Raw genomic sequence first — 13894 nt, forward strand, 5'->3', positions numbered from 1 at the left:
CGGGTTCCAGGGGCACAGGCAGTGCAGCTTTTGGCTGTGTACATAGGGTGCTTTATTCCCCACAGAGTGATACATGCTAAGGTGGGTTGGGCTTGGACCGTTGTCCCCATATGTACAGAACTGAATAAAGTGGGTCTCTGAGAAGTCTGATTTGCCTTGACGTGGAAGGGAGATGGGGAGGATGGAGATGGACATTACAACCAGGATGTGTTCAGTCCTGTGCTGGTTCTGGCCTGGAATGCAGGGAGATAAGGCACCTCTCAGGGTGATCACTTCCAGGAAGGGGCAGCCTGCCGGGCTTGGAGGGCCTTCTGTACCACATCTTCCCACTGGGCATCTGATATCTCCCGAGCCCAGGCAGGAACCCCTGGCGCAGGTAGGCTTACACCAGCCATCGTCCTTTTCACCAGCTCCACGTGTTCTGAAATCACAGGCAGACCAGTTAGGGGGTAGAAACAGTAAGACCAGCTCCTCTCCCCATTCGTTGAATTAACCCAGAGCTTTTGGGCTAGTGAGGTCACTGAATCTGTCCTGTTATTCCTAGGCAAGGCTGCCCATCCTCCCCCAGCCTAGAAGAATAGCATTTCACCTGGATTCTGAAGTCTGCAAAACCTTAGATTACAAACTTGTTTTAGGAACAGGGTGTTCCTGTGACTTCCCTCTACTGGCACTAACCAGTTCCCTTCCTCCATTATTATTCCAGAATAAAAGAATGAGCTCTTTTACCTGGGTCCATAGGAATAGAGCTGTGGTTGCTCGATGCTATAGCTCCCTCCTCATCTTCATCCTCGCTTTCTAATGGTGGGTCTGGCAAATGAAGCCCCAGGGCCTGCAGAGCCAGAGACGACAGTTCAGGGCCAGTCCAAGGACTCCAGCTTCACCTGCTCAGGAACAATGCCTCCTCCACCATACCTGGATCCGATCCTGGATATCAGCAACTACATCTTCTCCATCCCCCACTGGTGCCAGCTCCACCTCCTCTTGTTCAGGATCTTGATTCAGGGGCTGGTAGGAGTAGCCAGCTGGTCCTGCCCCCGTTTCCTCTTGCTCTTCCTCTGGTTCCTCACTGCTCCAATCCCCAGTGCCTTCTGTAGGGCCCTGGTGTGGCCCGAGTTCCTCAGTCTGATTGGGGAAGATACGTTCAGGACCCATGGTGTCTCCCCCTAGAACTACTGCTGCCATCGGGCAGGGGCTGCAAGAACAGGGCGGCAGGAGAATAGTGATCAGATGAAATTAAGTCCACCTTCAGCCTCTCATCCAGCTCCTTGTGGTCTCCTACGTCACGAAACATTTAAACGCCCCAAGTTTCCTGCCCCCCTCCCCACCATCCAAGCCTCTCCTGGGCCCTTCACCTCTTAAGCCGACTTATCTTCAACGGAGGCCCACCCGCCTTACTCCGCCAATTCTTAACAGCCCAGCCAGAGGCCATGCCACCTCCCAAAAGACATCCCTTCGAGGACGCCCCTCCCCCCCAGTCCACTTAGGAACTCCGGGTCGCCAAATAAGCTCCCCTAGACAAGGCGTACCCGCCCCCTTCTCTCCTCTCCAAGGGGTTCCCCTCTGTACCGCCTGACGAACGCCCTTCGGGTCCCAGAGGCTTCCTTCAAACGGCCGCAGCTGCGGCGGCCCCAGCCACCCCACCGATTCTCGGCGCTGGCGTTTCCGCGCGCCTTACCCGCTCAGAGCCCGCTGCCAAACTCGCACCTTCACTTCCGGCGCGGCAGGACGTGCCGGGGTGCCTAGTCCTCCAACCCTGCCGCGCGCTCATGATTGACGCGAGCGAGGACGAAGAGTCCGCCCCTTGCCCCGCCTCCACCGTCTTCTTCCCGGACAACCAAGGACTACATTACCCAGTAAACCCCGCGATTTTTTAAAATTTTTTAATTTTAATTTTAATTTTAATTTATTTTATTTTTTTTGCGGTACGCGGGCCTCTCACTGTTGTGGCCTCTCCCGTTGCGGAGCACAGGTTCCGGACGCGCAGGCCCAGCAGCCATGGCTCACGGGCCCAGCCGCTCCGCGGCATGTGGGATCTTCCCAGACCGGGGCACGAACCCGTGTGCCCCGCATCGGCAGGCGGACTCTCAACCACTGCGCCACCAGGGAAGCCCAACCCCGCGATTTTTGACACGTATCTGCACATGCCCAGAATCTCCTCAGGCTCCTGCCCACTCTTCAGCCCCTGACGTCCCTCCGGAACCCCATGAACTACAAGTCCCGGTAGGCTTCGGGCACTTAGCTCTGACTGCATGTTCGCAGACAGCTGCCCGCCGGAAGGATAGAGCCTGGTTGTGTTTATCTCGTTGGGGATCGAGTCGTCGGTTGGCGTGCAACGGGTTCTAGGCTGCAGGCAGCGCGAGGACCCGCGGCCCCGCCCCGGCCCGGCCTGGCAGGTAGTCCGGGGTGGGTTGAGGGACAAGGAGAACTATAGGGGCTGGGGATGCCCATGGTTAGCGCTGGAGTCGTGGGGGACGGGCCTGAGAGTGAAGAGGTGGGGGTGGGGAGGGAGCTAGGGGGATGATGGGAAAGGAAAGTGTTAATGGGGAAAGAAGGGCTCCGGGAGGATGGTGAGGAAACCAGTGGGAGAGGCCTGGTAGCCGGAGGAGGCACTAAAGGAAACTGGAAAGAAGATCGGGTTATGAGGAGAACAGGGAAGCTGAGGATAATGGAAGAAAAGGGCGGGGGTGTCTGGAGTTGTGCGGGAGGGGAGGTTGGGATGACTGAGAGACGAAAGGGATAGCGTCATATACAGGGAGGAATATCTCTGGCGGAAAGGGGTCAATGGATATTAGCTTTTTTCCCCTTAGTGGAAGAGGGAAAATGGAGGGCTGTCGGGGTGGAGCTTGGAGTTGTGGGAGAAGGAAGAAGGAGAAAACGGCAAAGCTCTCAGGAGATCAAGAAGGGCCAGAAACGGGGAATGAAAATTGCAAGAGAATAGCAAGGGGGATAGGTACATGAAGGGAATTGAAGAAGCTTGAGGATGCGGCAGTGATGGAGGATGGGAGAGACCCAGGGATAAGAGGAGCCCCTGAGACCCTGGGGGCTTGTTCTTCACGAGCTTGAGTTGTTGTTTTTTTTTTGGAGGAGAAGCTAAGGTTTTTTTCTCCACCTTTGGATGGAATTGCTTCTCTCTTGTCCTCTGAATTCTTTGCTTTACCTTGATATAGCTGAAGTGGGGAGTGGAAGCTATGAGGGAAGATGGACTCCGGTTCTTAAGCTCTTCAACCTCCTTCCTATCTGTCCTTACAAGCCCAGATCCAAGAGCTTTTGGATTGAGGACAGGAGTAATGAAGTGAGAGTGGTTTCCTGAGGGGCTATTTCAGGTTTGGCAGAGTGGCTATTTAAAGCATGGGGTTGGGGGTTGAGGGAGGCTGGGCAGGGGCAGGAGGGCTGGCAAAAGCCAGCTGAAACCAGTGTGTCTTTCTTGCGAGGGGCCTCCCTTACTTGAGCTTTTTCTTTGCCTGAGATTCTGCCTGGCTCTTCCTTCTGCCAGGGCTTCTTTTTTTTTTTTTTTTTCCCTTCTGCCAGGGCTTCTTGAACAGGGAGCAGATGATCTACCCAAACCCAGCAGGTGCCTGCCAGAGCAGGCAGTGCCAGCTGCAGGATTTGCCCGACAGAGCCTTCAGATGTACCCATTATCACTAGGTTAGCGGGTTGTCTTTAAGAGACCATGATCTCTCATCCCTGGGTCTTTTTCTTGTCCTGCCCAAGGGCATTTTGCTTTCCTTTCCCTTTCCAGTGCACACCCCCACCCCTGTCCCCTTTCAGAGACCCAAGTGGGAGAAGAGCTGCTGGAAATAGCTCGTTCTCTACCACAATGGCTAGGTTGGGCAAGTGGCAAGAGGAGAAAACCCTACCCCCTCAATCCCCAGCACACACATACCTTTCTGGCTTAAGTTCTTGGCAGCATGCCAGGCACAGCTGTCAAAGGAACTCCTCCTGCCTGTGAGGGGCCCTGGGTGACCCCGATGACAACAGCTCTGTTTGACAAGAGCCCCCTATGAGGGGCTAATCATCCATGAAGGTCCCTGTCAGGGATCAGTCCCACCCCATCCTGGATAGAGGAACTGTTCCACTCTAAAAGCCTAAAAGCTTTTCTGCTTGGAGGCACTCATGCCAGCTTTCAGTGGACTGTCTGGGGTTGGCTGGGCTATTAATAGCTCTGAGTATTTTGAGATCCCTCTCCCCACCTCAAAGAGCACAGAGATTCTTAGAGAGGTGGCAGTAAGCAGAGCAGAGTCAGAAAGACAAGAGAACTCACTGACCTTTGAAGGGGGCTTGGAGCTTGGGCCAAGCCAGTGACAGGGTGCAGCCGCCATGAGTAGGGGACGACCACGTTGAGCCCTTGATCAGCAGTCTGAGCTGGCAGTCAGGTCAGAGTGGCCCCACCCTTTGCTGTTGGAGAACACAGGGCCAGGGCTAGCTTCCTGACCTCAGCAGCTCCCCTGGAGCAGAGCCAGCCACCTGAGCTGTGGAGGGGTGGTGTGGGAGGGCCACCAGGGTGACACTTAGAGGCAAGGCTAGTCCTGGGCAGAGTCTCGGTGAACCAGGCAAAGGCTTTGCCTGAGGAGCCCCTGGACCTAACTTGTGTGCAGGTAGCAGAGGCAGCAGGCCGTGCCGGGGGGGCATGTTGCTGTAACCAGTGGCCCAGGGGATGTTACGGTGGACGGTGCACCTGGAGGGCGGGCCCCGCAGGGTGAACCATGCTGCAGTGGCTGTCGGACACCGGGTGTACTCCTTCGGGGGTTACTGCTCTGGTGAAGACTATGAGACGCTGCGTCAGATTGATGTGCACATTTTCAATGCAGGTAAGCTAACTCAGGGATCATCCCTGGGTGCTCACATCGGGGAGGACAGTGGGTGGCTGAGTGAGGTTTGATGGTGGCCCCCACGGCCAGAGGGGGTGGGGGAAACTAACATGTGGTTTGGGAAAATGTGGACGACCTGAAGAGAGGTTCCCAGGGCTGAGCAGAGCTGTGCCCACAGTGTCCTTGCGTTGGACAAAGCTGCCCCCAGTGAGGCCCGCCACCCGCGGGCAGGCTCCCGTGGTACCCTACATGCGGTATGGACACTCCACCGTCCTCATCGACGACACAGTCTTCCTTTGGGGTGGGCGGAATGACACCGAAGGGGCCTGCAATGTGCTCTATGCCTTTGACGTCAGTGAGTATGAGTCTCTGGAGGCTGTGTTCTGCCAAATGGTGCCTCGCGGGGCTGGGGGAGGTGTGGGCTGAGGGGGGCTGGGAATAAGGCGCCCCAGAGTCGAGGAGGGAGCACCAGCTTGCTTACTGGGCCCACCCTCTCCCCTCCTTCAGATACTCACAAATGGTCCACACCCCGAGTGGCAGGAACAGTTCCTGGGGCCCGGGATGGACATTCGGCTTGTGTCCTGGGCAAGACCATGTACATTTTCGGGGGCTACGAGCAGCTGGTAGGTCTGGGAAGAAACTAGAAGTTTCCCTAGGGTGGGAATGAGAAGGAGGAAGGGGAATTGAAAGTAGTGGAATGGGAGGCTTTGGTTTGCTTGCAGGTTCTGAGGTGGGAGGGACGGAGGGTCGGAGAGTGACCCCTGCTCCTCTCTTTTATCCCTTCCTTCACTTCCTTTCTCTTCCTTGTCAGGCGGACTGCTTTTCCAATGACATTCACAAGCTGGATACCAGCACCATGACATGGACCCTGATCTGTACAAAGGTTGGCCCTTCTTGCTCTCTCCCAGATCCCCACCCTCAATTTAAGGAACCATAGGGAGCTCAAACAGTGAAAGCTGACCCCTCCCCCTCCCATCTCTGCTCCTGCCCAGGGCAACCCTGCACGCTGGAGGGACTTCCACTCGGCCACAATGCTGGGCAGTCACATGTATGTCTTTGGGGGCCGTGCAGACCGTTTTGGGCCATTCCATTCCAACAATGAGATTTACTGCAACCGCATCCGTGTCTTTGACACGAGGACTGAGGCCTGGCTGGACTGTCCACCCACCCCAGTGCTGCCTGAGGGGCGCCGGAGCCACTCAGCCTGTGAGTGTCTGTTAGGTCCCTGCCGAGTCCCCGTCCCCCCATTGCCCCTACATTCTTGACATTCCTCTCTCCTTCCAGTTGGCTACAATGGGGAGCTGTACATTTTTGGTGGCTATAATGCAAGGCTGAACCGGCACTTCCATGACCTCTGGAAGTTTAACCCTGGTAAAGAGCACTGCCTTTAAGGGAGGAACAGGGAGCAATTGAGGGGGCGTGGAAAAGAAAAGAATAATCCTGAGTGGGTGAGGGGCGGGAGTGGAGAGGATATCTGGGCTAGCAGGTGTTGAACCTCCATTTAAACTTCTCTTTAGTGTCGTTTACCTGGAAAAAGATTGAACCGAAGGGGAAGGGGCCATGTCCCCGCCGGCGCCAGTGCTGCTGTATTGTTGGTGACAAGATTGTCCTCTTTGGGGGTACCAGGTTAGGAGGAGAGAGGGGAGGGCTCCAGGAAGGGCCTAAGCCTGTGACTAACATGGGAGACATTTGAGCAAGAGGGTCTCGTGGGTAGTCTTCGCTCCTTCCTTCGTCTCTCTTTTGATCCCTACAGTCCGTCTCCTGAGGAAGGCCTGGGAGATGAATTTGACCTCATAGATCATTCTGACTTACACATTTTGGACTTTAGTAAGTACACTTATTCCCTAAATGCATTTGCCCTCAGGGTCCCTGTCTTTGGGTGGTGATATCCAGGACTGGACCCTTTCCTCGGCTTTGACCATCTCCCTCTCCCCCACTCCTCCTTTAAAGGCCCTAGTCTGAAGACCCTGTGCAAACTGGCTGTGATTCAGTATAACCTGGACCAGTCCTGTTTGCCCCATGACATCAGGTACAGTGAATGGTTGGAAAGGAGGGACTGGTTGAGGGTGAGTGGGCAGCACAGGCGCGTGACCTGATTGGCTTGGTCTCAGTGTGCAGGAGAGAGAAGATTTTGTTCTGTAGTGTACTTGTGGAGAGGGAGCTAGAAGGAAATATAAAACTGTCAGCTGGGTAAGTTTTATGGAAAAAATGTCCAGTTTTCAAACCAAGCTCTCAGGCATCACTTCCTAATTCCTGAGCTTATACAGTTATTTTTGTTAATATGCTGAGAAAGTTTGATTAAATCTTAGAACCTAGCTGTGGAGAAAAAAACAAGTTTAGGAGCCTCTGGATCACATTAATTCCAGAATTAAGGGAGGTCCTTCCTAGCTCCTTCCCTTATGAATTCCATTCTTAGGTCTAAATCAAGCACTGAAAGTTATCTTGTGTATAATTTTGCCCTTCTGGGTCATTCTGCGACACTTTCCTCTCCTTGATTCAGTTCAGCTTAATTCTTACTTGCTGAGGGTCTGTGTGTTCAGTATTTGGTGATAGAGTATACAAGGCTGAACAGATGGATCCCAGGCTGGCCCAAGATGAACACATGTGCAAGTGCCTAGTACCAAGTAGAGTAGAGCCTTGGCATAAGGAGGTACTTCGTAGAATGACAGTTGTCAAAAAGAGAGGAATTTAATTTTAATATGGTGGGATGGCTGGGGAAGGCCTCAGGGAGGATAGGAGAGCTGAATCAGGGCCTTAAAAGGATGGGAGTTGAGAGCAAAAACCGACATTCCTGGTGGGGGGGAGGGGCATCCTGGTTGGATCTCAGCAGAGGAGGAAAGGTAGGTTGGGAAGTTTATTGAGATGTATACACAAACGTTTTTCTCCAGGTGTTGGGCACAAGAATATCAATATGTAAACATAAACAGGAAGTCCACATGAGCTTGCAGGGGGACTAGTGGGTGGTAGTGGATTTGGTGGTGGGTGGAGACCTGATTGTTAACCCTCATAGGGCTGTAAGGAAGAGGTGGCCGTGGGTGGTTGAGCTTTAGGAAGTTGAAGGCACTGGTGTGTTCATTGCTTTGTTTGAGCAATTCTGGACTTGGGGGTGGAGGCTTCCCCTTCTGTCCTTTCTGCCTGTCATTTTTGGCCTTCCAGGTGGGAGCTGAATGCCATGACCACCAACAGCAATATCAGTCGCCCCATTGTCTCCTCCCATGGGTAGGAGGAAGTTTCTGCCGCCTCCCTTCCTGAGCCTGCTGGTGTCTTCACTGCCCTTGCCCATCTCTCCCCCGCCTGCCCCTTTGGACCCTGGACTTGGTATACCTCCACATGGAGTTGTTGGACTAGAGGTGTTTTCTGTGCTGTGAACTTAGTGGGGAGCTGCAGGGGGGAGGGCTAGGTCCCTTCCTCCTTGGGCCGAGGGCCCCTTCCCCTTGGTGCTCTGTCCCATTCACCTCCCTCCAACTGCTCCTGGGCCTCTGCTCTGCCCCAGGTCAGCCATGCTCTGCTGGGAAGCGAAGGGAATGGGGAGGAGGGAGAAGCAAGCAGTGTCAGCCTCAGGAGCTTCCCCTCCCCACCCCTCTTTCCACCTCTTCCCGCTGCTTGAGCCCTGAGCATTGATTGGGAGCTGAGAGGAGTTGCAGCTGTTGGCATGAAATCTCCTTCTCCCTGACCTGGGGAGGGGAGGACCAGCAGATAATCCTACCGTTCCTTGAGCTGTTGCTGTACCCTGACGCTCTCAGCCAGCTCACATTTTATAAAAATGAATTGAAAGTCTCCAAACGTGTGCTCTCTTTTGTGTGGAATAGGCAAGGGACGGCAGGAGTTTGCAGTGGGGCCAGGGTGCTGAGGTTCTGGCTTCTCAGCCAAGAGCATTAGGAAACCAAATACCGCCACGGACTGGCCGGAGTTTCTTTTCGGCGCGGAGTGCAGCGCCAAGCGACAAAAGGGAGGGGGCAACGTTATTTACGGTGGGCGCCCTTTTCCGCCCAGAGAGGGCTCCCCGGCCGCCCACCAGCGGCCCGCCCGGCGCTGGACGGGATCTGCTCTATTGTCACCAAACCTCGCGGACTCGGCCTGCCGGAGATGCCGGAAGGAGTGGGGCGGAGCGGCCGCCGCCGGAGCGGAAGTAGCGCCATTAGTCTTCGGCGCGCTGCGCGAGGGGATGCTGACTGCAAACTCCCGGGAATGGGCGGCCTCCGGGTCTCCTCGCGGGTCTCGGGACGGCGGGGGCCTGGGGCCCGGGGACCTGCAGAAGGGTGAGGGGACGGCGCCGGGCCGAGGGGCAGCCGCGGAGGCGGGGTGAGGGGCCAGTGGCACCGCGTGTGGTGCGGGCTCGGAGCCTGGAGACGCCGTGACCGTGAGACTAAGTTCTCTGAAAGATGCGAACACCGGGAGCTCCCCCCCAACGCACTGGAAAGTGGGGAGTGAGAGAGAATGCTTCCTGGATTAGAACATCCTGAGCAGTTTTTTAAAGGGCGAAGAGGGTTTTTCGCAGGGGAGGAAACGTTATGTTCAAAAGCAGAGTCAGGAAGGGGGATGGATTGTTGGAGAAGGCTTAGTAGGTGAGGATTCAACAAATTTTGCCAACATTGTTGAGCATCTGTTGTGTGCAGGCACAGTTCTAGATGCTGGAGATACAGTAGTAGATAAAGCAGCAGAACACTGTCCTCATGAAGGTTACCTTTTAGGGGTTAAAAAAACCAAGCAAATTAATAAAAGACAATAAAACACGGAATTGCAGATTTTTAAAGGGTAAATTTTTTGAAAAAGGTGATAAGAGCTTTGAAGAGAACGCAGGGGAGGGGTTACAGTTTTATGTAATCACAGAAGGCCTCACTGGGTAGGTGACATTTGAGAAACCGTTTGAAGGAGGTGAGGGAGCAAGCAGTACAACTGGAGGAAGTGTTCCAAGCAAAGTCCGGTGCAAAGGAACTGAGGTGGGAGCATACCTTCCTGCTTAGGAACTGCTTGGAGGCCAGTTGACTGGAGAGGAGTAGGAAGGAGATGGTAGGAGATGAGATTAGAGCCAAAACCCGGGCTAGGTCACATGGGGTCTTCAGGCTATTACAAAGCCTAGAGCTTTTCTTCTGAGCAAGATGGAAGCCATTGGGGAGTTTTGAGTTCTGGAGTGACATAACGTGTAGGATATGTATGTGGAAATGAGGTGGGAGTGATAAGATCAGATTTGCCTTTTTCTTTTTTTTTTTTTGGAAAGAGAAAGTTATTTTATTAAAGAACTTAAAGTGAAAACTTCAGGTCTGAAGTAGTTTCCTTTTTTTTTTTTTTGCGGTACGCGGGCCTCTCACTGCTGCGGCCTCTCCCATTGCAGAGCACAGGCTCCGGACGCGCAGGCTCAGCGGCCATGGCTCACGGGCCCAGCCGCTCCGCGGCATGTGGGATCCTCCCGGACCGGGGCACGAACCCGTGTCCCCTGCATTGGCAGGCGGACTCTCAACCACTGTGCCACCAGGGAAGCCCAGTTGCCTTTTTTAAAAAAATTTTTATTGGAGTATGGTTGATTTACAATGTGTTAGTTTCAGGTGTACAGCAAAGTGAATCAGTTATACATATATCCACTCTTATTTTTTTATTTTATATTATTTTTGGCTGTGTTGGGTCTTCGTTGCTGTACGTGGGCTTGTCTCTAGTTGCGGTGAGTGGGGGCTACTCTTCGTTGTGGTGCGCGGGCTTCTCATTGCGGTGGCTTCTGTTGTCGCGGAGCACGGGCTCCAGGCGCGGGCTTCAGTAGTTATGGCACACGGACTTAGTTGCTCCGCAGCATGTGGGATCTTCCCAGACCAGGATCAAACCCGTGTTCCCTGCATTGGCAGGCGGATTCTTAACCACTGTGCCACCAGGGAAGTCCTATCCACTTTTTTAGATTCTTTTCCCATATAGGTCATTATAGAGTATTGAGTAGAGTTCCCTGTGCTACAGTAGGTCCTTATTAGTTGTCTGTTTTATATATATCAATAGTAGTGTGTATATGTCAATCCCAATCTCCCAATTTACCCCCTCCCCAGGTTTTGCTTTTCAGATGCCTCTCCCAGGCTGAAGCGGGGAGCATAGCTTTGAGAGGAGTGAGACTGGAGGTTGGGAGAGCAGTGAGGAGGCTAGAGTACTGATTGAGGTGAGAGGTGCTGAGCGTATCCTGAACCAGAATAATGGCGATGGTAGCTGAGCAAGGGAGACAGGGGTCCTTATGGGGAAACCTGTGAAGGAGTGATTTAAAAGAGCCTTACATATACACCTTCTTTAGCAACGTGAGGCCCCAGGTACCTGGAACCGATGGGGAGTTAGGTGTCAGTGTAGCGCCGTTATAAGCTGTGCTGCCCAGGACCTGCAGTGGTTGGTCTGAAGGGGATGTTGGAAAGCATCAGTTACCTATGAAGAATGAAGATGGGGTGGCACCTTTGCAGCAGTGGCAGATGCTGAGCTGAGTTGCGGTTCCCTCCCACCCCCACCTACCTTTCACAGGCACATCTCACATGTCATTTGAGGAGCTGTTAGAATTGCAGAGCCAAGTGGGCACTAAGACGTACAAACAATTGGTAACTGGAAACAGCACTAAGAAGCAAAGTTCCAGACCACCTGTCCAAAAAGCATGTGTTGCAGATAAACACAGGTGAGGAGCAAGGCCTGCCCCAGGAGTTGGAGGATAGCTGGGACCTTGAGTAGGTGTCTGCTTTCTTGGGTGGCAGGTGGGAGGCCTTTGACAAGACTGGAGTTCCCTTGACCTGTTTAATTTCTCCATAGGCCTCTGGAAATGTCAGCCAAGGTCCGGGTGCCATTTTTGCGTCAAGTTGTTCCCGTCAGTAAGAAGGTGAGGAGGAGCCAGTAAGCTCTTTCTCAGTGAAAGGAGACTGAACAGTTCTTTTATATTCTCTCTGTTCGCTCCAAAGGTAGCCCGGGACCCCCGCTTTGACGATCTGTCAGGGGAATATAATCCTGAGGTGTTTGATAAAACGTATCAATTCCTAAATGACATCCGAGCCAGAGAGAAAGATGTGAGTAACGTGAGATTGGTCTGTGGGGATTCCAAGTGGTGAGACTAGAGCATAGGTCAGAGAGTCGGGCAGAGGGGAGCAGGGCGCGTCAATTTACTAGCTGTGTGATCATTGACAAGTTAGTTAACCTCTTTTAGCTTCAGTTTCCTTATCACAGATAATTCCTATCTCATAGTGTTTATGTGAGTTAACAACATATGCGAACCTCTTAGAATAATGCTTGGCACAGAGTTTCACCTAACATTTACAGAATGATAACTGTCATACTCATTTTCCAACGTGGAGCTTGTGAAAAAGCAGCTGAAGAAGCGCCGTTCAGGGGAGGAGCGTGAGAAACTGCAGCAGCTGCTTCAGCAAATGGTGAGTAAGTCAGAATACGGGGGAGGAAGGTGAGAGCAGATCAAGGCAGGAGGTGATTCACAGTCCCCGCTGTTCACCTGTCTCACCGATCTCATCTTTGCTCCTCAGGAGCAGCAAGAAATGGCACAGCAGGAACGGAAGCGGCAGCAGGAGCTGCACCTGGCTCTGAAGCAGGAGCGGCGGGCTCAGGCCCAGCAGGGCCATCGGCCATACTTCCTCAAGAAATGTGAGTGGTACACAGCTATGACAGGCTAGTTACAGGAACAGGGGTTGGGTGGCCATAGAGGCAGGATACTGCGTTAGGGGTCCATGAGCTCCCTAAGGGAGGCATGAAGGCTGGATCCCATGGTAAGTTGGAGGAAAGTAAAAATAGTAGGGAGTTGTTGTTTGTAACCATTCTTGTATCCCTAATGACCATGGGCAGGGAGTATTGTTTTTATCTCTGTCCCACCCCCACATATGTGGGTAGGGCGCAGAGAAGGAGCTCATAGTTGGTTGAATTGAGAAGGAGCAGATTCATAGAAGTCAGCTTGCTTACACACACCGGTGAACTCCAGATGAGTCACATATCACTGCATAGTGGTTGAGAATTACTGACCTGGGGAAAGGGAAAGAAGCGAACTTCCTCCTTTGCTTACCGGCTTTCTTTCTCCTTGTCCTCCAGCTGAGCAGCGCCAGTTGGTCCTAGCTGAGAAGTTCAAGGAGCTGAAACGAAGCAAGAAGCTAGAGAGCTTCTTGAGTCGAAAGAGGCGCCGAAATGCAGGCAAGGACAGAAGACATCTCCCTTTGAGCAAAGAGTAGTAAGGAGCTGTCCTCAGCTCTGCCACTGTCCCAGTGAGAAATGCATCTGTGGGGACACATTTGGGCTTGGCCCGTTCTACTCTTTCCCATTCAAGGGCAAGGGTGGCAGCTGCCTGGGAGCCCAACTGGCTCAGAGATGACTAAAAGGCTCTTGGACTGCCTGAGGGCTGGACAAGAAGAGCAGCTCAGCCTTCTGCCATTCCACACTTCTTCTGCTTGGATCTGGGTCATCATGTCCTCAAGTCCTCCCATTCTTGCCTTAAAATAATGATTCTGGTATAGAAGGAAAAGGACTGGTGAGTGACATTGAGGCCAGTTGAAGGCCATAGAGTCTGTGAGTGGCTCCCGGGACTGGGACTTTATATGTAGGAGCCAGTTCATAAACACTCGTGTCACTCATCTTTTTATTCTGCTTCTTTTGTGGGTGACCTAGAATTACCATTTCAGGGGCCACGTGTTGGGTGGGCAATAAATCTAATGCTCCTACAAAGTGGGAAGTCAGATCAGAGACCCTTCCTATTTAAACTGAACAGATGACACGATCATTCAAAGACGGAACCAATCCCACAACTCATCTACTTAGCTTTGGTCTTGGATGCAGGGGAGGTAGAAGGTGGGGACAAAAATATGATAATATGTAAGCACAGCTGGCTCTCAGTACTGTTTGGGTGGAGAATTCATATGGCCTGTGTGGACTGGAAAATCCTGGAGCTGACAATTCAGTTTAAAGTGATCTCAGGTTGATAGTGCCTTCAGGCACCTGGCAGAAGCAAATGCATTCCTCTCTTGAGGATTGTACTTTAAACCCAGGCCTCAAGGAATTCCTTCAGATAAAATTTCAAGGAATCTAAGCTTACAGTGAAAACAAAGCAAACAAGGAAAAAAAAACCCCATAAGCAAGAGTCATTAGGAACA

General features: G+C 52.8%; 2 protein-coding genes across 10 annotated transcripts; one reads left to right on the forward strand and one right to left on the reverse strand.

Annotated features, from left to right (window-relative positions):
• Positions 1-23: 23 nt before the first annotated feature.
• On the reverse strand, positions 24-1783 carry MEA1 (male-enhanced antigen 1). Of its 3 annotated transcripts, none has more exons than XM_030870696.2 (4): positions 1676-1783; positions 913-1192; positions 727-829; positions 24-421 (listed from the first exon to the last, which is right to left on the reverse strand). In XM_030870696.2, the coding sequence occupies exons 2-4, from the start codon at positions 1180-1182 to the stop codon at positions 270-272; spliced, it is 525 nt and encodes a 174-aa protein (XP_030726556.1). In that variant the 5' UTR covers positions 1183-1192; positions 1676-1783; the 3' UTR covers positions 24-269. The 3 variants fall into 3 exon arrangements, with proteins under 3 accessions (XP_030726556.1, XP_030726554.1, XP_030726555.1); XM_030870694.2 differs by having other exon boundaries at positions 1567-1704; XM_030870695.3 differs by lacking the exon at positions 1676-1783 and adding an exon at positions 1527-1664.
• A 394-nt stretch (positions 1784-2177) lies between these two features.
• LOC115860675 (kelch domain-containing protein 3) lies at positions 2178-13378 on the forward strand. Of its 7 annotated transcripts, XM_060308856.1 has the most exons (15): positions 2178-2393; positions 4596-4808; positions 4987-5163; positions 5316-5431; positions 5620-5691; positions 5801-6014; positions 6093-6179; positions 6326-6434; positions 6562-6635; positions 11289-11436; positions 11568-11634; positions 11714-11818; positions 12104-12178; positions 12287-12404; positions 12843-13378. In XM_060308856.1, exons 2-15 carry the CDS (start codon positions 4655-4657, stop codon positions 12977-12979), a joined length of 1653 nt encoding a protein of 550 aa, XP_060164839.1. In that variant the 5' UTR covers positions 2178-2393; positions 4596-4654; the 3' UTR covers positions 12980-13378. The 7 variants fall into 7 exon arrangements, with proteins under 7 accessions (XP_060164839.1, XP_060164833.1, XP_060164835.1 ...); XM_060308850.2 differs by lacking the exons at positions 11289-11436; positions 11568-11634; positions 11714-11818; ... (1 more) ...; positions 12287-12404; positions 12843-13378 and adding exons at positions 3168-3323; positions 3529-3645; positions 6759-6837; positions 7965-8585 and having other exon boundaries at positions 2191-2393; XM_060308852.2 differs by lacking the exons at positions 11289-11436; positions 11568-11634; positions 11714-11818; ... (1 more) ...; positions 12287-12404; positions 12843-13378 and adding exons at positions 3168-3292; positions 3529-3645; positions 6759-6837; positions 7965-8585 and having other exon boundaries at positions 2191-2393.
• The last annotated feature ends 516 nt before the right edge of the window (positions 13379-13894 follow it).

This window comes from Globicephala melas, chromosome 11, assembly GCF_963455315.2.
Source record: "Globicephala melas chromosome 11, mGloMel1.2, whole genome shotgun sequence".
In the NCBI taxonomy this organism is placed as follows: Eukaryota; Metazoa; Chordata; class Mammalia; order Artiodactyla; family Delphinidae; genus Globicephala; species Globicephala melas.